At 40.8% G+C, this 16129-nt stretch overlaps 1 protein-coding gene and 1 long non-coding RNA gene across 2 annotated transcripts; one reads left to right on the top strand and one right to left on the bottom strand.

The window, feature by feature from the left end:
* Positions 1–249: 249 nt before the first annotated feature.
* RGS2 (regulator of G protein signaling 2) lies at positions 250–3545 on the bottom strand. Its single transcript, XM_084797553.1, has 5 exons — positions 3384–3545; positions 2297–2398; positions 2126–2187; positions 1390–1556; positions 250–1112 (listed from the first exon to the last, which is right to left on the bottom strand). The coding sequence occupies exons 1-5, from the start codon at positions 3491–3493 to the stop codon at positions 918–920; spliced, it is 636 nt and encodes a 211-aa protein (XP_084653679.1). The 5' UTR covers positions 3494–3545; the 3' UTR covers positions 250–917.
* A 904-nt stretch (positions 3546–4449) lies between these two features.
* Positions 4450–15372, top strand: LOC311605483. The gene is made up of 4 exons (XR_014781977.1): positions 4450–4631; positions 7866–7912; positions 9542–9613; positions 15094–15372. It is a non-coding gene; the product is annotated as an uncharacterized lncRNA (long non-coding RNA).
* Positions 15373–16129: the final 757 nt, after the last annotated feature.

Here is a 16129-nt window from a genome sequence, read left to right as displayed (position 1 = left end):
TTGACTTTCACAATGAGTGGTCCTAGGAATGTGATCAGATTTTCTTACAACTACATATGTATAAGTTTAAAGAGAACATCTTAAAGCAACCATTTCTCACTTCTCAGGACTGTCAGTTCTCAGTGGACAGGTACATTAATTAATTCATGCTCACATCTCTTTACTAGAAAAAGTTGTTTTCTCTTTTATCTGACGTATTTTGAATTACTGAAATAAAACAGAACAAAATCACATCTGGACTTCCAAATATTCAATGATATTATTTATCAAAATAAATTTATTCAAAGTATTCAAAAACCACGTCAAAGTTTAGCTGCCCGCAAGACAGATTTTGGCACTCATCACAGACACTGGCTTTCTACAGAACAGCACTCTTTCCATCCCACACCCCATGTAACTACACAAACATCTCTTTCAGTTTCAGTGATACAGGACACAATATACTAATGATCTGTAGTCCTACGAACATCCTCACACACAGTAAACATTTTAATATTACTTAGTACTGGAATATTAAAACTAAGACTAAAACCACTATGTGGTAACATGGACTGGTTTAAGGGAAGGTGTACAGCCAGCTAGCTAAGGCCACATAATCCCAGACCTATTGATTTTTAAATGTTTGGACCAACAACATTCCATTGTATCTTTCATCTCAGACCTGTGCTTTCCCAGTGAGGAACAGCACATTCAGGACACTGTTCCCTTCCTCTGTTCTTCACACAGCAAGGGAAGCTGTTCTCTCACAGAGCCTCTCCTAGGTTGCTGGCTTCCTGATTCACTACCGAACTCTGAATCAATAGTTCTGAGCGATGCTTTCCTAACACCCAGGCTGAATTCAAGGTCAGTCTTTTGGCAGGTCATAGCCTTTCCTCTTGGGAGACAGAATGAAATGTCCTCTGTGGAGGCTCCTTGTCTCATGTAGCATGGGGCTCTGTGGTGATCTGCGGCTTTTTACACAAGTCCTGGTAGAATTCTGATTCCAAGAAACGAGGGTAAGAGTTGTTCTCCATCAAGCTGTAAACCCTCTTCTGAGCTGTTGTAAAGCAGCCACTTGTAGCGTCTTGGATATTTTGGGCAATCATAGTTTTTGTTTGAAAGTCTATGTTTATCTGAAAGAACAACAACAACAACAAACACACCTTAATTTATTTGGTATTCAACATTACAAATTGAGGGTTAATAATAAAACGTAAGAGGTGTAATTTGTGATTAGTTATAACTGTCAATTTTAGAGAAGCTTAAATGTTAGGAGAGCTGGGGTACAGAGCCATACTTGGCTCATCCCACTTGCCCTTGAACTTGGTGTATTTAACTGCTGTGTTAGTTTCACTACAGTGCTGTTGAAAATGTCCAAACTGTGCTAACATGAATAATTTCTTTTCTTACCTCCTTGGGAGCCTCCTTTTCTATGAAGTCGGTATATATTTTCCTTGCTTTTGAGGACAGTTTTTGGGGTGATTTGGTTTTTTTGAAGTCTTCACAAGCCAACCAGAATTCAATATTTTCTTCACAGAACTCAGATTTTAAAAATGCTCTGAACGCAGCCAGCCCATCTGAAAGCACAAGAGAAGATGCATGCACAAGGTGAACGGAGTGACCAAAGAACAGTGTCCTTCTAGCGCTAGAGGGACCAGCGCCCTAGCTGTCACGCAAGCTTGCCACTCTCACAGTTCAGCTCTGTAAGCACTATGATGCCAGTAGGCAAAAATGCTTAAGCTTGTATTCTGCAGCAGCATCAGCAGCAGCAACAACAACAACAGCAAAATACTTAACTTCGCTGTCAACGCAAAATAAATGTTCATAGGACAGCCACTAAATTCACTTGGAACTAGGGCTCTTGAAGTATTCTATGTCACGGAAAAGCTGACTCACCCGTAACTGTGAGTAACTGTCTCTTTAATTCTTAGGCTAGCTTTTCTTCCCCACCTGAGGTGAATACCTCATGCTTTTCCATGATTAAACTTGGTGAAATAAGTGAAGGACAAAACAGAAAAGAAGGCATTATGCTATAAATGGTGGTATTGTCTAATGCACTTCCTGCGAGCTGCTGGTTTGTGGTGGGAACACATTTCCAGGTTCTTGGGATACTGTTAAAGAGAGGGCATTTAAGAGGTTAACTTACATTTACTGGCTAGCAGTTCATCAAACGCTTCTGCCCAGAGCTGCGCTTCCTCAGGAGAAGGCCTGCAAGAGAAGTTCCGCACATGAGCGACGCCACACACTACAGTTTCCCTTTCCTGTTCAGAGGCTTGCCTAGATAGTCATCTCTGTACCTACAGGATTCACAACTTACTTGATAAAAGTTTGCTGTTTGCTTTTCTTGCCAGTTTTGGGCTTCCCAGGAGTGGAGGAATTTTGCAAGAAGTAGCTCAAACGCGCCTTCCAATCCTTTAGGCTGGGAGAAGAAAAAAAAAAAAAAACTTCAAATGGCAGTTCTTGAATAGCAAAGTTGTCATCAGTTTTAGTAGCCACAAATAAATCAGTCAGGCAAAAACAGTCTCATTCTCATTTAAACCCAGCACCTCATGTATTGAACATAATTTCATCCACTCATCTGACAATAACGGATTTTTACAAGGAGGATAAGACTATATAACATAGCTTGTGTATTTAAATTTTTCACAAGCATAGATTTTTAAATTTCCACAAGTTATTTCTGACTTACAAAAAAGGTACTGTTTTTTCTGTACAGTTAACTACAACTTGGTAACATTTTACTATTGAGAACAGCTGATGTCCTTTCCCTTTCTGCACTCTAGGCAGAAGGGTCTGGACCATGCATAGAGGTGGTGTGTGTGTGTGTGTGTGTGTGTGTGTGTGTGTGTGTGTGTGTGTGTGTGTGTGTGATCCTGTGTGTGCACGCGCGTGATGGATTCCCTAGCTCCCCTCCACGACCGCCCACAGTGCTTCTCCGCAGCAGATACTGCAGAGCAAATTACTCACTCCACGGTCGTGACTGGGTGAGACCTACTTTATGATTTAAAAACGGATCTTATACATTCCGTTCAAACATCTCCATCCAGCAGCTTGCTAGAGGCTCAGAACTAACAATGCAATGTATAGGCGCTGTGGAAGCTATTCAGCTGCAGGCTTCTGATACCACATTAAATGCAGAACAAAAAGCCAGCCAGAGCCTTCTCAGCCCACCTACCGCCACCTTCAGAACAATTTGCTACAGTTCCTAAACTCTCTGAGCTCACACGGAAAAAGCACATACCATCAGATCTAGCAAGCTAACTTTTCCTCCTCCAACCCCCTTCTTCGCAGAGGTGCAGACTAGAGTTGCCTCAAGTCAAAGCCAATACAGAAGGAAAGTAGGTTCCTACTAGCAAAAGCAGGCAGGGTAAGAAGAGCTCTTAAGGAAAAGAGGGCATACTTACAGCGTCCGCTTCATTTTCTCCCGCTTCTCCTCGACCTTGGGGCCGTTGCCTGTGCTCTTGTCCATGGGTACGCAGTCGTGCTGGACAGCCAGGAACATGGCACTTTGCATTCTCAGACTCCCGCGGCCACTGCAGCTGTTTGCGGCCGGGCGCGCGCCGCGGGTCTTTCATAGGCTGCGGCGCAGGGGCGGGACCTGAAGGTGCCGGCCACGCCTCTAGAGGGCGCGGATTGGCCCGTTGGGGCCCTACGGGGGCGGGGCCGCACGGGCCTGCAGCAGTCACGGCAGCCGCCGAAGGGTCTGGAAACGAGGGCGCTGTTGACGTAGGCGCCGCAGCCTCGTGCGCACACAGGATGGGAGGCGGGGACAGAGGCTGATCCCTGTTGGAGCGGCAACTGTCGTGAAGGGTCCCGGAGGTAGTCGCTTTGAAAAGACCGTACCTTTACTGGCTTTGTTTTTGGGTCCCGCCTTTGCAATCTGTTGTTCACAGTGTTTAAGACTCATCCGGATACCTGTTTTATTAACTGCAGCCAGGATGGGGAGAGCCCTCCTGGCTCCACTCAGCTACTCCACCTATTTTGGAGACGGAAATCAACAACGAGAGAAACCTGAAACTTGGGCTGCTGAGTTAGGTCCTGCGACGCTCCAGCTCGCTCAAGCATCTTGGAATTTCTTAAGGGGAGTGCACTCTGGCCAAGGAGGAAGCGGGAGAAAGTGCATGTTAAAACCTGGTGTTTTAAAAGGCTCTGCATTTTTAATCTTTAAATGCACGGCTGCAGGAGGCTGTGACGTTGCAGGGTCGGACCCCAGGAGACCTGGAGGGCTGTGCCGGCACAGCACAGATCAGACTGATAGTGAGAAATACAAAGGGAAACCCAAGATCTCCCAGTTCTGCTGCAACCGGCTCATTTGTAGTAAGGAATCAGGATTTCCTCATGAGTCATTCTTAGTTGAACAGGTTCAGAATTTACCAGATGTTGAACCTCTTAAATTAAGGGGTGGGGGTGTGGGACAGGAGCTGGATGGGAGCGTGGGTTGATAGATGTAAACAGTTTGTTTGGACAAGCTTTGTTTGTAATTTCCTCAGAAACCCATTCCTACTCTCACAGGTTTTAGTATGCCTTTATTTGTAAGAACTAATATATGACTTCAACTACAAACTGATTCAGCTTCCTATGTTACTAGAATGATGCTGCGGAGTATCTAATTGGTTTTCCCATCAAGTCTGAGCAGACAGTCTAACGAACAGGTACGGTTTAGGCTCCACCTGATACACTTCACACTAGACCCACTGAAAGGAAGATGAGGACACATTTCTCAAACTGGGAACCAGGCAGCACAGTGCTACAAGCTGTGGGTAGTTGAGCTCCAGGTTTGAGTCGGAGAACAAAGTCTGCAGTTGTTAGTTAAGAAAATAGGTATAGCCATTATTACAAGAGGAATATCGTTTTGATTTTAGTAACAAAGGCTTGAAAGCATGTTTATGAACCTGTAAGATCGAATTTTTAATAAGCAACCCAGAACCACACTGTTCCTACCTCTATTTTAATTTCTGATGATTGAATACTTATTTATTAAGCACGTATAATAGAAATAGTATTGCTGTTTAAAATATGCTTAATGTGCGGACATATCTGATCTTTTTCAACAATACAAAATATTAATTATTTTTCACTTACAACCCAGACCTTAAAATATAAACATTGATGTTTCCTTATAGATCAGGTGTCCCTGTATACTTGTCAGCAGGTGCAATCAGAGCCAATGTTTAACCAGCAGTTGGTAATTATCTGTTGAGACAGTCACTTCTCCCTGCAGGAGCCCTGGTTTCTCACATCTCATAACAGCAGTGTGATTTTTTTTTAATGGTCAGTCTCATAAGATATTATGCAAATCTTACATTTAAGTCATTTCATAACCTCAACAAAATGCATGAATTTGCAGTATAAATGGGGCAACCTAAAGCCAACTTTTCAATATAGAAAAATCACGAGGATTAACTAAAATTTAACTAGGTTGTAAGTGTAAATTCTATTAACTGTCAAGATAATGCAGCTTTGTAGTGTCAAGCTTATGATAAATTGCAGTCTGGATAATAAATGAATAAGGAAAATAAGTAAAATAGCTCATAGTTAACCTCTTCAAGAGATTGAAGCCTAAACAGCTCTGTCTTTTTTAAACATTAAATCAAGTGAATATACATGTAGCTACCAATAATTGCTTGATAGACTATGTTAGATGATTTTTGTATTTAATACAAATATGTCTTTCTCACCAGCCTCTCAGACTGACAATTGATACTAAGTCACAAAATTATTTTTTCTCCCAGGAAATTGTGGTTGCTTGATAAACTTGTATAAGTTTACAACTACAGGTAACTTTGAGAGGGAGTATAGTGACAGAGTGTTTGCTTAGTACCTAGGGGGCCCTGGATTCTATCTCCACCCAAAATAAATGTCCACGTTAAGGTCCTTTTAAAGACTAGAGTACATATTTAAAGTAAAAGCTTCATGTCTGGTGACTTCCCTTTAGTGTTTGCTGTTGTTACAGTTGGCTTTTAGGTAAATAGGATTGCCAAATATTAAGATGACACACAGTTTCCATTTTGTGGTGGCGGAAGCAACAATGCAGTGGGTTGTAAAAGTCGGCAGGCAAAGCCACAGCCTGAGATTGGCTGATAAACAAAGCAGGTTTCCATGTTGAGTCTGCCATGCCCTCTACTGGAGGCCGTCTGAGCACATTCCAAGTGGATTCTTTTGTTTTTCAAACATCACACAGATAATATGAAGAGTAAAATGTGCCCCCTTGACAAAGCCCATCTTCTTCATTAATTAATTATGAATTCAAATATTTATATATACTAACTCATGCTTTAAACATCTGAAGCCAAGATACATGCTTTAAAAAAAAAAAAAAAGCACAGAATTATCATTCTGTGTTTAACTATGTGCCTTTTCTTTTCAACTTGGCAAGATGTTTCAGTTACTAATTTGAAGAACTCTAAACCTGTGGCTCACCTTTGTGAAATGTTAACTTAATTGTTTTTTGTTTTTTGTTTTCTTCTAACCAGGAAAACTGGGGTGTAGCAAAGAGTGGGATAGGTAATTGAAATCTAAAACATAGTAATGTTCATATAGTCAGAAATGTGACACAGGGTTTTTTTTTTTTTCTGTTTTATTTTGTCTAGCTTTAGTTTGTGAAATATTTTATCAGAATGAACACATGACTTCACAAGACTCCCTTCGTCACACTTCTCCTAAAATATGATCTCAGACTTTAAAGTTATTATTAATTTCTTAAACTATAACTTCCGTGCCCAGAAGCTAAGAGAGAAAATTAGTGTTTTTGTCAGGAATGTATTGCTTTAATGCTTGACCTGTGTTTTAGGGGAATTAGTCACTCAACCAGTGTGTGCTGGCGGTTTCGTTTAGTTGTGGCCCTGCTTCCTCTGGGCTTTGGAGTATGTATTCCAAATATAGGCAAGGCATCGCAAACTTAATTGCCTTCTTTACCAAAACATTGAGAATAATAGGAACATAAGGATTTTTTTTTTTTCTGAATGAAAAATGCTAACATAAATGGAAACACTTCAAATAGGAATGAGCAGTAGTAGTTAGGACTGTGAGTTAAAGACTGCCTATGCCATCTAAATCATCTTTTGTTCCCTCCCTTCTCCTCTTCTCCACTTCCCCCTTTCCTCTCTCTTCTTACTGTGTAGCACAGGCTGGAATCTCAACCTTGGTTTTGTTGCCTCAATCACTCAAGTACTATGATCACACTAAACATATTAAAACAAACAAACAAACAAACAAACAAATAAACAAACAAGAACAACCCAGGGTCTCAACAGAAAAACCTGTATAACAGAAGATGTGTTTTCAGAGATGTGAATAGCATTTGACACAATTGTGCTGTAAATATCCAACTGTAAAGGCTGAGCGAATGGCACCAGGGCTCCCAAGCTTCCAAGCTTCTAAAAGTGAGACAGTTCTGCATTTTTTTTCATAAACATGTTTAACAGAGCAGGTTGGATGGATTTCTTGTCCATAACTGGGACACTTGCTGTTTTCCTAAAGCCCTTTGTTAGGTGTCACTACTGGGGTGTCACGTTCCCTTTTTAGGTAGAAAGAATGAATGAAAGAAAATCCTGAGTGGCTTCCAGTTGTAAAGGGCATCAGTGTAAGTTGGGCACTGAGGTCCTGGTGTATCAGGGACTGAACTTGGAGTTTCAGCATTCCACAGTGCTGCGAACCGATGTACTGTGTCTACCTCTAACCTGAATCTGGTCCTAGGTGTCCTGCCATCTCAGCTGGAATTATCACCTTTTATTGGGGGGGGGGGAGGTGATCTGTTTCCTCTCTGAATTTCCTGGGGGGTCCTTTTGGCTTCTTCCAAATACCCTATTGGATACATCAACCATTATTAATGATGTAAGATTATCTTTTAAAAAGATCCCTCTCCTTTTTTTTTTTTTAATTAATAGAAAAAGAAGAAGAAACAGGTTAGGATCACAGCAAAACTGAGAGCAAGGTAAAGAAATACCTCTTTTGTTTCCTGTCCCCACACATTCGTACCTTTTCCCATTATTAACATACCTCACCCAGATGACACATATGATGAGTCTGTATTGACACATTATTGTCACCCAGAGTCCTTGGTTGACATTAGGGTTCATCTTTGTTGCTGTACATTCTGTGGGCTTAGGCACATACATATACAGAGACCAGTACCCATAGTTACATTGTTATGTAGAATACTTTCACTACCCCAATTATCCTCTCTGTTCATGTTTATCTTTGCCTCTCTCCCTCCAATTCCTTTGGCACAAGCTGACTTTTTTTCCCCATCTCCATAGTTTTGCCTTTTCTAGAATGCCATATTGATTATAGCTTGGCATCTAGAGTATATAGACCTTTTGGATTTTGTTAAGTTTCTTTCATTTTTAAGTGTCTTGATAGTTTTTTTAAATATCACAGAACAATATTCTCTTATTTGAAGTTTCTGTAGTGTATTTCTCTATTCAACTACTGAAGGATATCTAAGTGGTGTCCAAGTTTTAGCAAACATGAATAAAGCATATTTAAGTTTTTGTATGGACATGTTTTCAAACTCCTTGGTTAAATACCAAGGGTTGGATTGCTTAATGGTAAGATCATGTTTAGCATTGTAAGAAAAACAACAACTTGTTTCAAAAAGTGGCTTTACCTCTCATGTTCCATCCCGAATGGCACTTCCTGTGACTGCGTCCCTGGCAGCATTTGATGCTCTCAGTATCTTACACTTGGTCCCTTCTGAAAGATGTACACTGATATCTTCATGGTTTAATTCCCAGTGCCCTAAAAGCTTTTGATGTATAATTTCTTTCTCTCTCTCTCTGTGTGTGTGTGTGTGGGGGGGGGGGGGTTTCCATTTGCCTGATTCTCTGAGATGTCGAAGTTTTTGTCCAATTTTAAATGAGCCTATTTTCTTATTGTTGAGTTTTAAGGTTTTTTTTTTTAATTTAAGTAACAGTCCTTCATCAATTAAAGTATTTGCATATTTTCCCTCTAAGCCTGTGGCTTGTCTTTTTATTCTCATTTTGTTGTTTGTCTTTTGCAGAGCAGAACATATTAATTTCAGCTAAGTTCATCTTAGTGTTACCTCACTTTTGGCCAAAAGTTAGTTTTCATTTTTAATGAAGTGACTTTAAGATATATATATCTTATATATATATATATATTGTGACACCAGCACTACATTTTAAGAGTCATGGTAAGATCCAGAAAATTATATCCATAATCACCACGAGGGCCAACATTTCATGCAGTGATGTATGTTACACGGCAAACCTGATCAAGAAAGCAGCTATCAAAAGAAAGAGAACCGGGGATGCAAATCCCAGGGTGGCACACCAAAGGTGCTGCTGCTTCATCAAAGGGTGCCCAGCACCCAGGCAACACCAGGAAAGCCAAAGGCTGTTCCTACACCACCAGCAGGAGAAGCACCCCCGTTATTGAAGCACCCACACTTGCAGTCCTATTGGTGCCTTCTCACTGCTCTGGTCTGAAGCTCCTTCAGGTCAGCTGCCACAGTCTCTTCTGGGACTTTGCTGTTATATGTAAAAGTGACTGTCAAACCCCAAAACCATCTTGATTTTCTCTTTCATTATTTTTCTTATAGATTCACATTTTACATTTGGGTCTGTGGTCCATTCTGAGGACTTCTGGAAAACAGAGTTACTTTTTGAAATCTGTAAGCTATCTCCTATGCTTTGAAAATGTACTAGTAATGTCTAGCGTTTTATTGAGTCAATGTTTTCAACAAAATTATCCACTATTTTCCTATGGTAAATTGGGTGCTTTGTAAAATCCATACATTTTCACATGTCCCTCCATCCACCTCTCCTCCTCTCTTCCTCTCTTCCTCTCCTCTCTCCTATCCTCTTTCTATCCCCGCTTTCCTGTCTGTCTGTCTGTCTGCCTGCCTGCTTGCCTGTCTTTGCCTTTGCCTTTGAGATAGGGTCTCACTGTGTTTTGGCAAGCCTATAAACTTTCTGTGCATGAAAAGATAGCCTTAAACTTCTGGTAGTCCCTCTGCCACAGTCCACTAAATGCTAGAATTACAGGTGTTTATTATTTCTTTTTCTCAATGCAGTAGAGCTAGAGTTTGGAGTCTACCTCTCTTCTAACTACACCCTGCCACACTGTGCTGAAGCTTTCTCATTTGGGATCCTTTATTATAGCGACTCTTTTGTCTCCCTCAGTGACTGTTTTATAGTGTACACTTGGTTTCCTTTCTTTAAGAATTTTAAGAGAGATTTTAAAGTAAGCCAGAAGAGGCACATTAACGAACTTAGACACATTAGCAAAACATTAGTAAACTTCATTTAGGAAAGCTGTATTTGACTGAGCAGTAGCGGTTGGTTTCACAGATACATCTTTGGATTCACCTTTCATGAGGGACCCACGGCATTTATTATATTCAGTTTCAAGCTTTCACTAACCATGTTGTCTTCTTCATGAACCGCAGATGGATTTATCTTTTGTGTTTAGCAAATGCTTCCGATCTTAAGGAAGAAAGGGCTCGCTCTGTTCAGGGCACAGTCCACTACAGCAGGAAGTCGAGCTGGAAGGAGGAGTTTGAAGCATCTGTGTATCTATGATCACAAAGCAGAAGATGATGAATGGACATGGGTCCTTAGCCCTCTTTCTTCACTTTATGTGTTCTGGGGTTGCTGCAAAGGGAATGGCTGTACCCACACTTGTGACTGTCCTTCTAACATGGGTTAGCCTGCCTAAGGTCATCCCTTGTCCTCATTCCCAGAGGCCTATCTCGCAGGTGATCGGAGATGTTGTCAAGTTATCAGCACAAACTATGGCAATTTCCTATGAGTTTGATCCAACTTCGCCATTTAGAGTTTGCTCCATATGCACCAGTTTCTTTTAGTAAACTTTTTCTGGATTAAAAAGTTTTCTCACTTTATCTTCCTTTTAACATCAAATGAGAGGGGTTTTATACTTACCCAGAAATAAAATTTCTTACTTGTTGAAGATGGGAATTTTCATGTGAAGCATCCTTTTTGGTGATTCTGAAGTTGTTTTTCCTTTTTTCTGATGGATTTTGAAAGCCATTTTCCTTATACATGCTTGAAATTGGATTGTTTTGCTGTATCTTCTAAAGATGAGTATTGCTTGTAATGTCAGGCTCAACTTGTTCTGATCGTTTATATCTCTCTTGTTAAGTCCACTATAAAACTGCTTCAAGCTGGCTCAGAACTGCAGCTCTCCCACCACTTAAAAACAGCCTCCAGGTTTTCTCTGTGTGGTAATGTGTTCCTCAGCTTGACTTTCATCGAACTTCATTCAAGTCTTTTCAATTCTTTTGCAAGTTAAACAGTTTAGAAATTTGGTGATTTCCTCTACTTTACGAAGCAAGACTTCTAGGTCTTACATGCACCAGGAAAAGTGCTAAATCCCCAGCACCCAGTGTCTAGTTTTACTTTATTTGCATAGGATGGGTTTTATTTATTTATTTATTATAATTTATTTATGTTACATCCTTAATATTGTTCCCTTGCTTGTAACTTTCCATTCCCTACTTCCTTCTCTCTCTCTGTCCCTCCCTTCCTCCCTCTTCTGTCCTTTTCCCCTCCCCTAGACCTCTGTCAGAAGGGGACCTCTTCCCCCATCATATGACCACAGCCTATATATGGTCTCATCCAGTTAGCCTGCTTCCCCTTCCTCTGAGTGCCGCCAGACCTCCCTACCAAGGCAAAGTGATCAAATTGGGGGAACCATACTTTATGTCAATGGAAGGCCCCACTTTCCCCACAATCATGGAGAATGAGCTGTCCATTTGTTAGATATGAACAGAGGGTCTAGGTTTACTGCATGCATTATCCTTGGTTGGTGCAACAGTTTGCAGGGCCCTCTGGGTCTAGATCTGCTGGGCTTGATGGCCTCCTGTGGGGCTCCTGAACCCTCTAGGGCCTTCCATCCTCCCATTCTTCCATACCGTACTCACCTGGAATTAAGCAGTGAGTCCCAGTCTCTGTTCTAATCCCCTGCTGGGTACAGTCTCTCAGAGGACATCTATGTTGGGCTAATATCCACTTATAAGTGAATATGTACTATGCATGTTTTTCTGGGTCTGGGTTATCTTATTCAGGACGATTGTTTCTAGTCATTTGCCTGCAAATTTCAAGATTATAGGATGGGTTTTTAAAATATTAAAATACTGACCGTGACTATAAACAAAACCATGTCCTATAGGAGTCCATGGAGATCTGTGCATAGTTTAAGGTCCTCTGGCAGGGCTGCCATTTATCTGGCCCAGTGTTTGTAGAGTTATGGTATTTAGAACCTTTCAGTCATGAGCAGATCACATCTAGTCTTCTAGACTATTACATGTCATGTTAGGTTTTCAAGACTCTGATGGCTACACAATCTACTTTTCTAACTTCATGCTTCTACTTTTCTAATTTCTAACTTCTAATTTCAAGCTTATAAGCAAAGAGATGAAATAAGAATTTTTAATTTATGTCTCACGGCCAGAGTATACTGTCCAGTCACAAACCAGGGAAGAGGTTCGTTTTTCTCAGACTTTTCTTTTGTGTGATCAAAGCTCTGATGATGTCCTTGTAGGTGCTTCTGTTCAGAATGATCCTCTCTGGGTATTTTAGCTGTTGGGGGCAACTGCTATCAACAAGGCTGAGCTGTAGACCATTGAATCCCCAAATGGCCTAACGCAACCTTCAATTTGTGAACAATGAGAATGTAAGTGGGTTGGGGAACCACTACTTTTTGTTGGGTTAGACTCGCCAAAGCATCTTGGATATGCTGAAGACTGGCAGTCTGGACTTGACCAGGCTAGCTGGCTCTGCAGGTCTTAGCTGGGCTTTCTCATCTATATTGAGGTCAGCCCATACATGTTTGCGCAACTCTATGCCTGCCCCGTGTGGGTTTCATGTTTATCTTATAACGTGAGTAAAAGATACATCTTTCTTTCCCATGCTAGTATTAGAACTCAGGTTGCAAAGCTTACCTGATTATAAGATGTCAACACATTACCTTTACCATTCATTAAGTCATATTCAAGGGTACATGGACAGAGTAATAGGTGATAAAGTTACTCCTCCTTTCTGTGTGACTCCATCATCCACTGTGAAGAATACTTGAGGTATTTGACATGAAAGTGATGAAAGCCTAGTGAGTTTCAACTCAGAAATGCCTACATTTTCTTCTCAAATTACTACAGTCTACTGACCATGGCAGCAGAAACTCCATGATACACACTACAGAGAACTCAGGTGGTCTAGATGCTGATGCAGCAAGATGGTGTCCAGATTAGCTGCAGGATTCTAGGGGAGCCCTTCATATCCTTAAGCCTCATGTCCCCCTCTAATGTGTCAATAGGTTGCACATCTAAATCTGGTGGGGCAGGACACAGATACCTTTGTCTAATTGTGTGTCTGAGAGCATGTATGTGTGTGTGTGTGTGTGTGTGTGTGTGTGTGTGTGTGCGTGTGTGTGTATGGTTGTGACTGACTCTGCAGTTAGTTTTCTAGGGAGATTAGGTCAATCTTGGTTTCAAGGAAGAAGGAGTAATGAGCCAGATCATTCTTTGTACTAAATTACCTAGAGATGGTAAGTCTTTAATTTTTATTCTGAAATACCAACAGCAATTGAGAACTCTGGAATTTCAGTCATGACAACATTTTTCGTTATCTTCTTTTTTCCATTTCTGAGGTGGCAAGGTGCTGGCTTTCTTCTGCTTCTTGGAGAATTCCAGGGTCCATCCTTGGCGTGGGTTGTTGATGTTAAAATTCGGGAAACATTTGGAGGAAGCCTTTTGTGCTTTGTAAAACTGATAAAGGGACACTTAGAAGGTTTTTCTTTTTTTATAGTTTAAATATTCAATAGGCTTATTTTCACCTTGTGGAGCATAAAGAGATATGCTAGGGAGACTGGAAGCTAGAAGGCTGTGTGCGTGTGTGCGTGCGTGCGTGCGTGCGTGTGTGTGTGTGTGTGTGTGTGTGTGTGTGTGTGCATGTGTGTGTGCGTGTGTGTGTTCAGGTCAGGAGTGTGCACATGATAAGTGTGTGATCTTCTGGTGAGGCTGCTTGTCCAGACTGCAGACTGCTGTTTGGTTTGAAGAACAAGAACACTGGTTCATCTAAAGGAGGAAGTAGGTTTTTGAATATATGTGATGGAGGATGGTGTGTGATAGTGCTTAAGAGGCACTGCACACCTCACTGACCTGAGTACAAGATGGGCAGAAAACCTTTTTCATACATGTCTCAGACCTGAGTCAAAGAGTCCATGTGGGGCATTGAACTTGCTTTCTGTTTGGAAGAGCTCTTTCCTAGCCCCTTTGCAGCATGTATTTGTTTACTCCATAAACGTTGATGTTACTAAGATGTGCTCTTTGCTCTACTTTCATTCTGCATCTGGTCTCATTGTTTATGTGGGTTAATCCCTGTGTTGAGCTCTCAGCTCATTTCTGACTCTCACAGATAATCATCCCAGGTTGGTTCATTCTTCCGTTTAGATGCACTTGCTCTTTCGTATTTTGTTCCCAAACTGCTTCTCCAAGTGATACTAACATCTATAGTTTCAAAGAAAACTATGGGAGGTAAATAATAGTTACCATTGGCCTATCCTTTTACAATTCTGTATTAAATGTATACTGCTGGTTAATTTTACTTTATTTCTTAAAGTATGAATGCTTCCTTCTTTCTACTTCCAGCAGCAAGGGTGTTTGTCTTCTTCTTCCTCCACTGTCACATGTAATATACTTTAACTGAAGCTATATTTCTTACTTAATCTGTGAATAAGTAAAACATTTTATTTGCATAGCTTGTTGCTTAGAATATTAGGGAATTTCCATTTTGGACCATTACATAATAGGCTGTTTCTCTCAGATAAATGAATGGAGGCCTAATACATTACATATTAAAGAGGCTAAACTGTCCCTAGTAATTTCATTGTTTGTAGTTATAAAAACTTTCATTCATTGTTTTAAGTGTTGATGTTCTTAGACAACTAATATTGTGCTTAGATGAAAAAGTTTCAATTTATTATAATGACCATAATATATGATATTATTTGATCAAGTTCTGACATTCAAGAAAATGACAACAAATTTGAAACACTAAAACACAAGAATCTGAAATTTCCTTTAAGATCACATTCTTGACTTCTATGTATTTACCTGTTTGTTCCTCTTTCCAGCTCTTGAAAAAACTGAAACTGTAACATAACAGAATAATGGAAATAAAAATGGAAACTGCTGTAGAACTAATGGAAAGGAGAGGAGGTGGATTGTTGATCTTTGTAAGATTATAGAAATCCTGGAATATGAAAGAGTTCTGGGACCAAAGTAAAGCAAAACAGAGCTGACTTGATACATCAGTGTGAGAGCCAGACAGAGCCTCCTCAGATGTCACTGGATATTTTCTTCAGGGACCCTGAAAAGGCCCGGATTTTGGGGAGTAATATTTTAAACATAGACATGCTGGAACAGTAAGCAAGGGTTAATTTAAATTAAATTATTTCAGAACTTGAGGTAGTTTGACTTCAATTGCTGTGTTATTTGAGAATTTTGTGCAATGCATTTTGATTATATTCACCCTTCTCCTGACTCTCAGATCTACCCATGTTCCCTCCCCAGCCAGCTTTGTGTCCTCTTTTATTTTTCTACCCCTGAAGTCCAATTTGTGCTGCTGAGATTGTTTTGGATGTGTGGCCTTCTGCAGGGGTCTGGTGGACATACCAAGGCCTAAGCTCATCAAGGAAATCAACCTTCTCCCAGTAGCTTACAGCTGCCAATGGCTTCTAGGTTAGGGGTGAGATTTGGTCTAGCTGGAGATTATGCAAGTCTTGCATATGCTGTTGTAGCTGCTTTGAATTCAGAGGTCCTACTGTCCTGTTTTGCCTGGAAGATATTGTTTCCTTGTCATCATCCATTGCCTCTGGCAATCACACTAGTTCTACCCACTATTCCACAATGATCCTTGAAGCTTGGGGGTAGGGAGTTGAGGTAGGGATCCCAGTTAGGGCTGAGCATCCCACATTGTTTCAGTCCCTGCCCTTTGGCGCTTGTTGGATATCTGAGTTAATTACTATTTACTGTGAATAGAAGCTTCCCTGGCACTAACAATGTGTGACTAGACTGGTCATAAGCCCTAGAGGAGAATCCATTACTTTTACTTCGCTACATGGATGCAGTATTCAACTCATTCCTCATGACTTTTATACCCACTGACTA

The sequence above is a fragment of the Acomys minous genome (genome assembly GCF_964271855.1).
Source record: "Acomys minous genome assembly, chromosome: 1".
Classification (NCBI taxonomy): domain Eukaryota; kingdom Metazoa; phylum Chordata; class Mammalia; order Rodentia; family Muridae; genus Acomys; species Acomys minous.
Note: the sequence above shows the minus strand (reverse complement) of the source record. Positions and strands in the feature narration are given on the sequence as shown.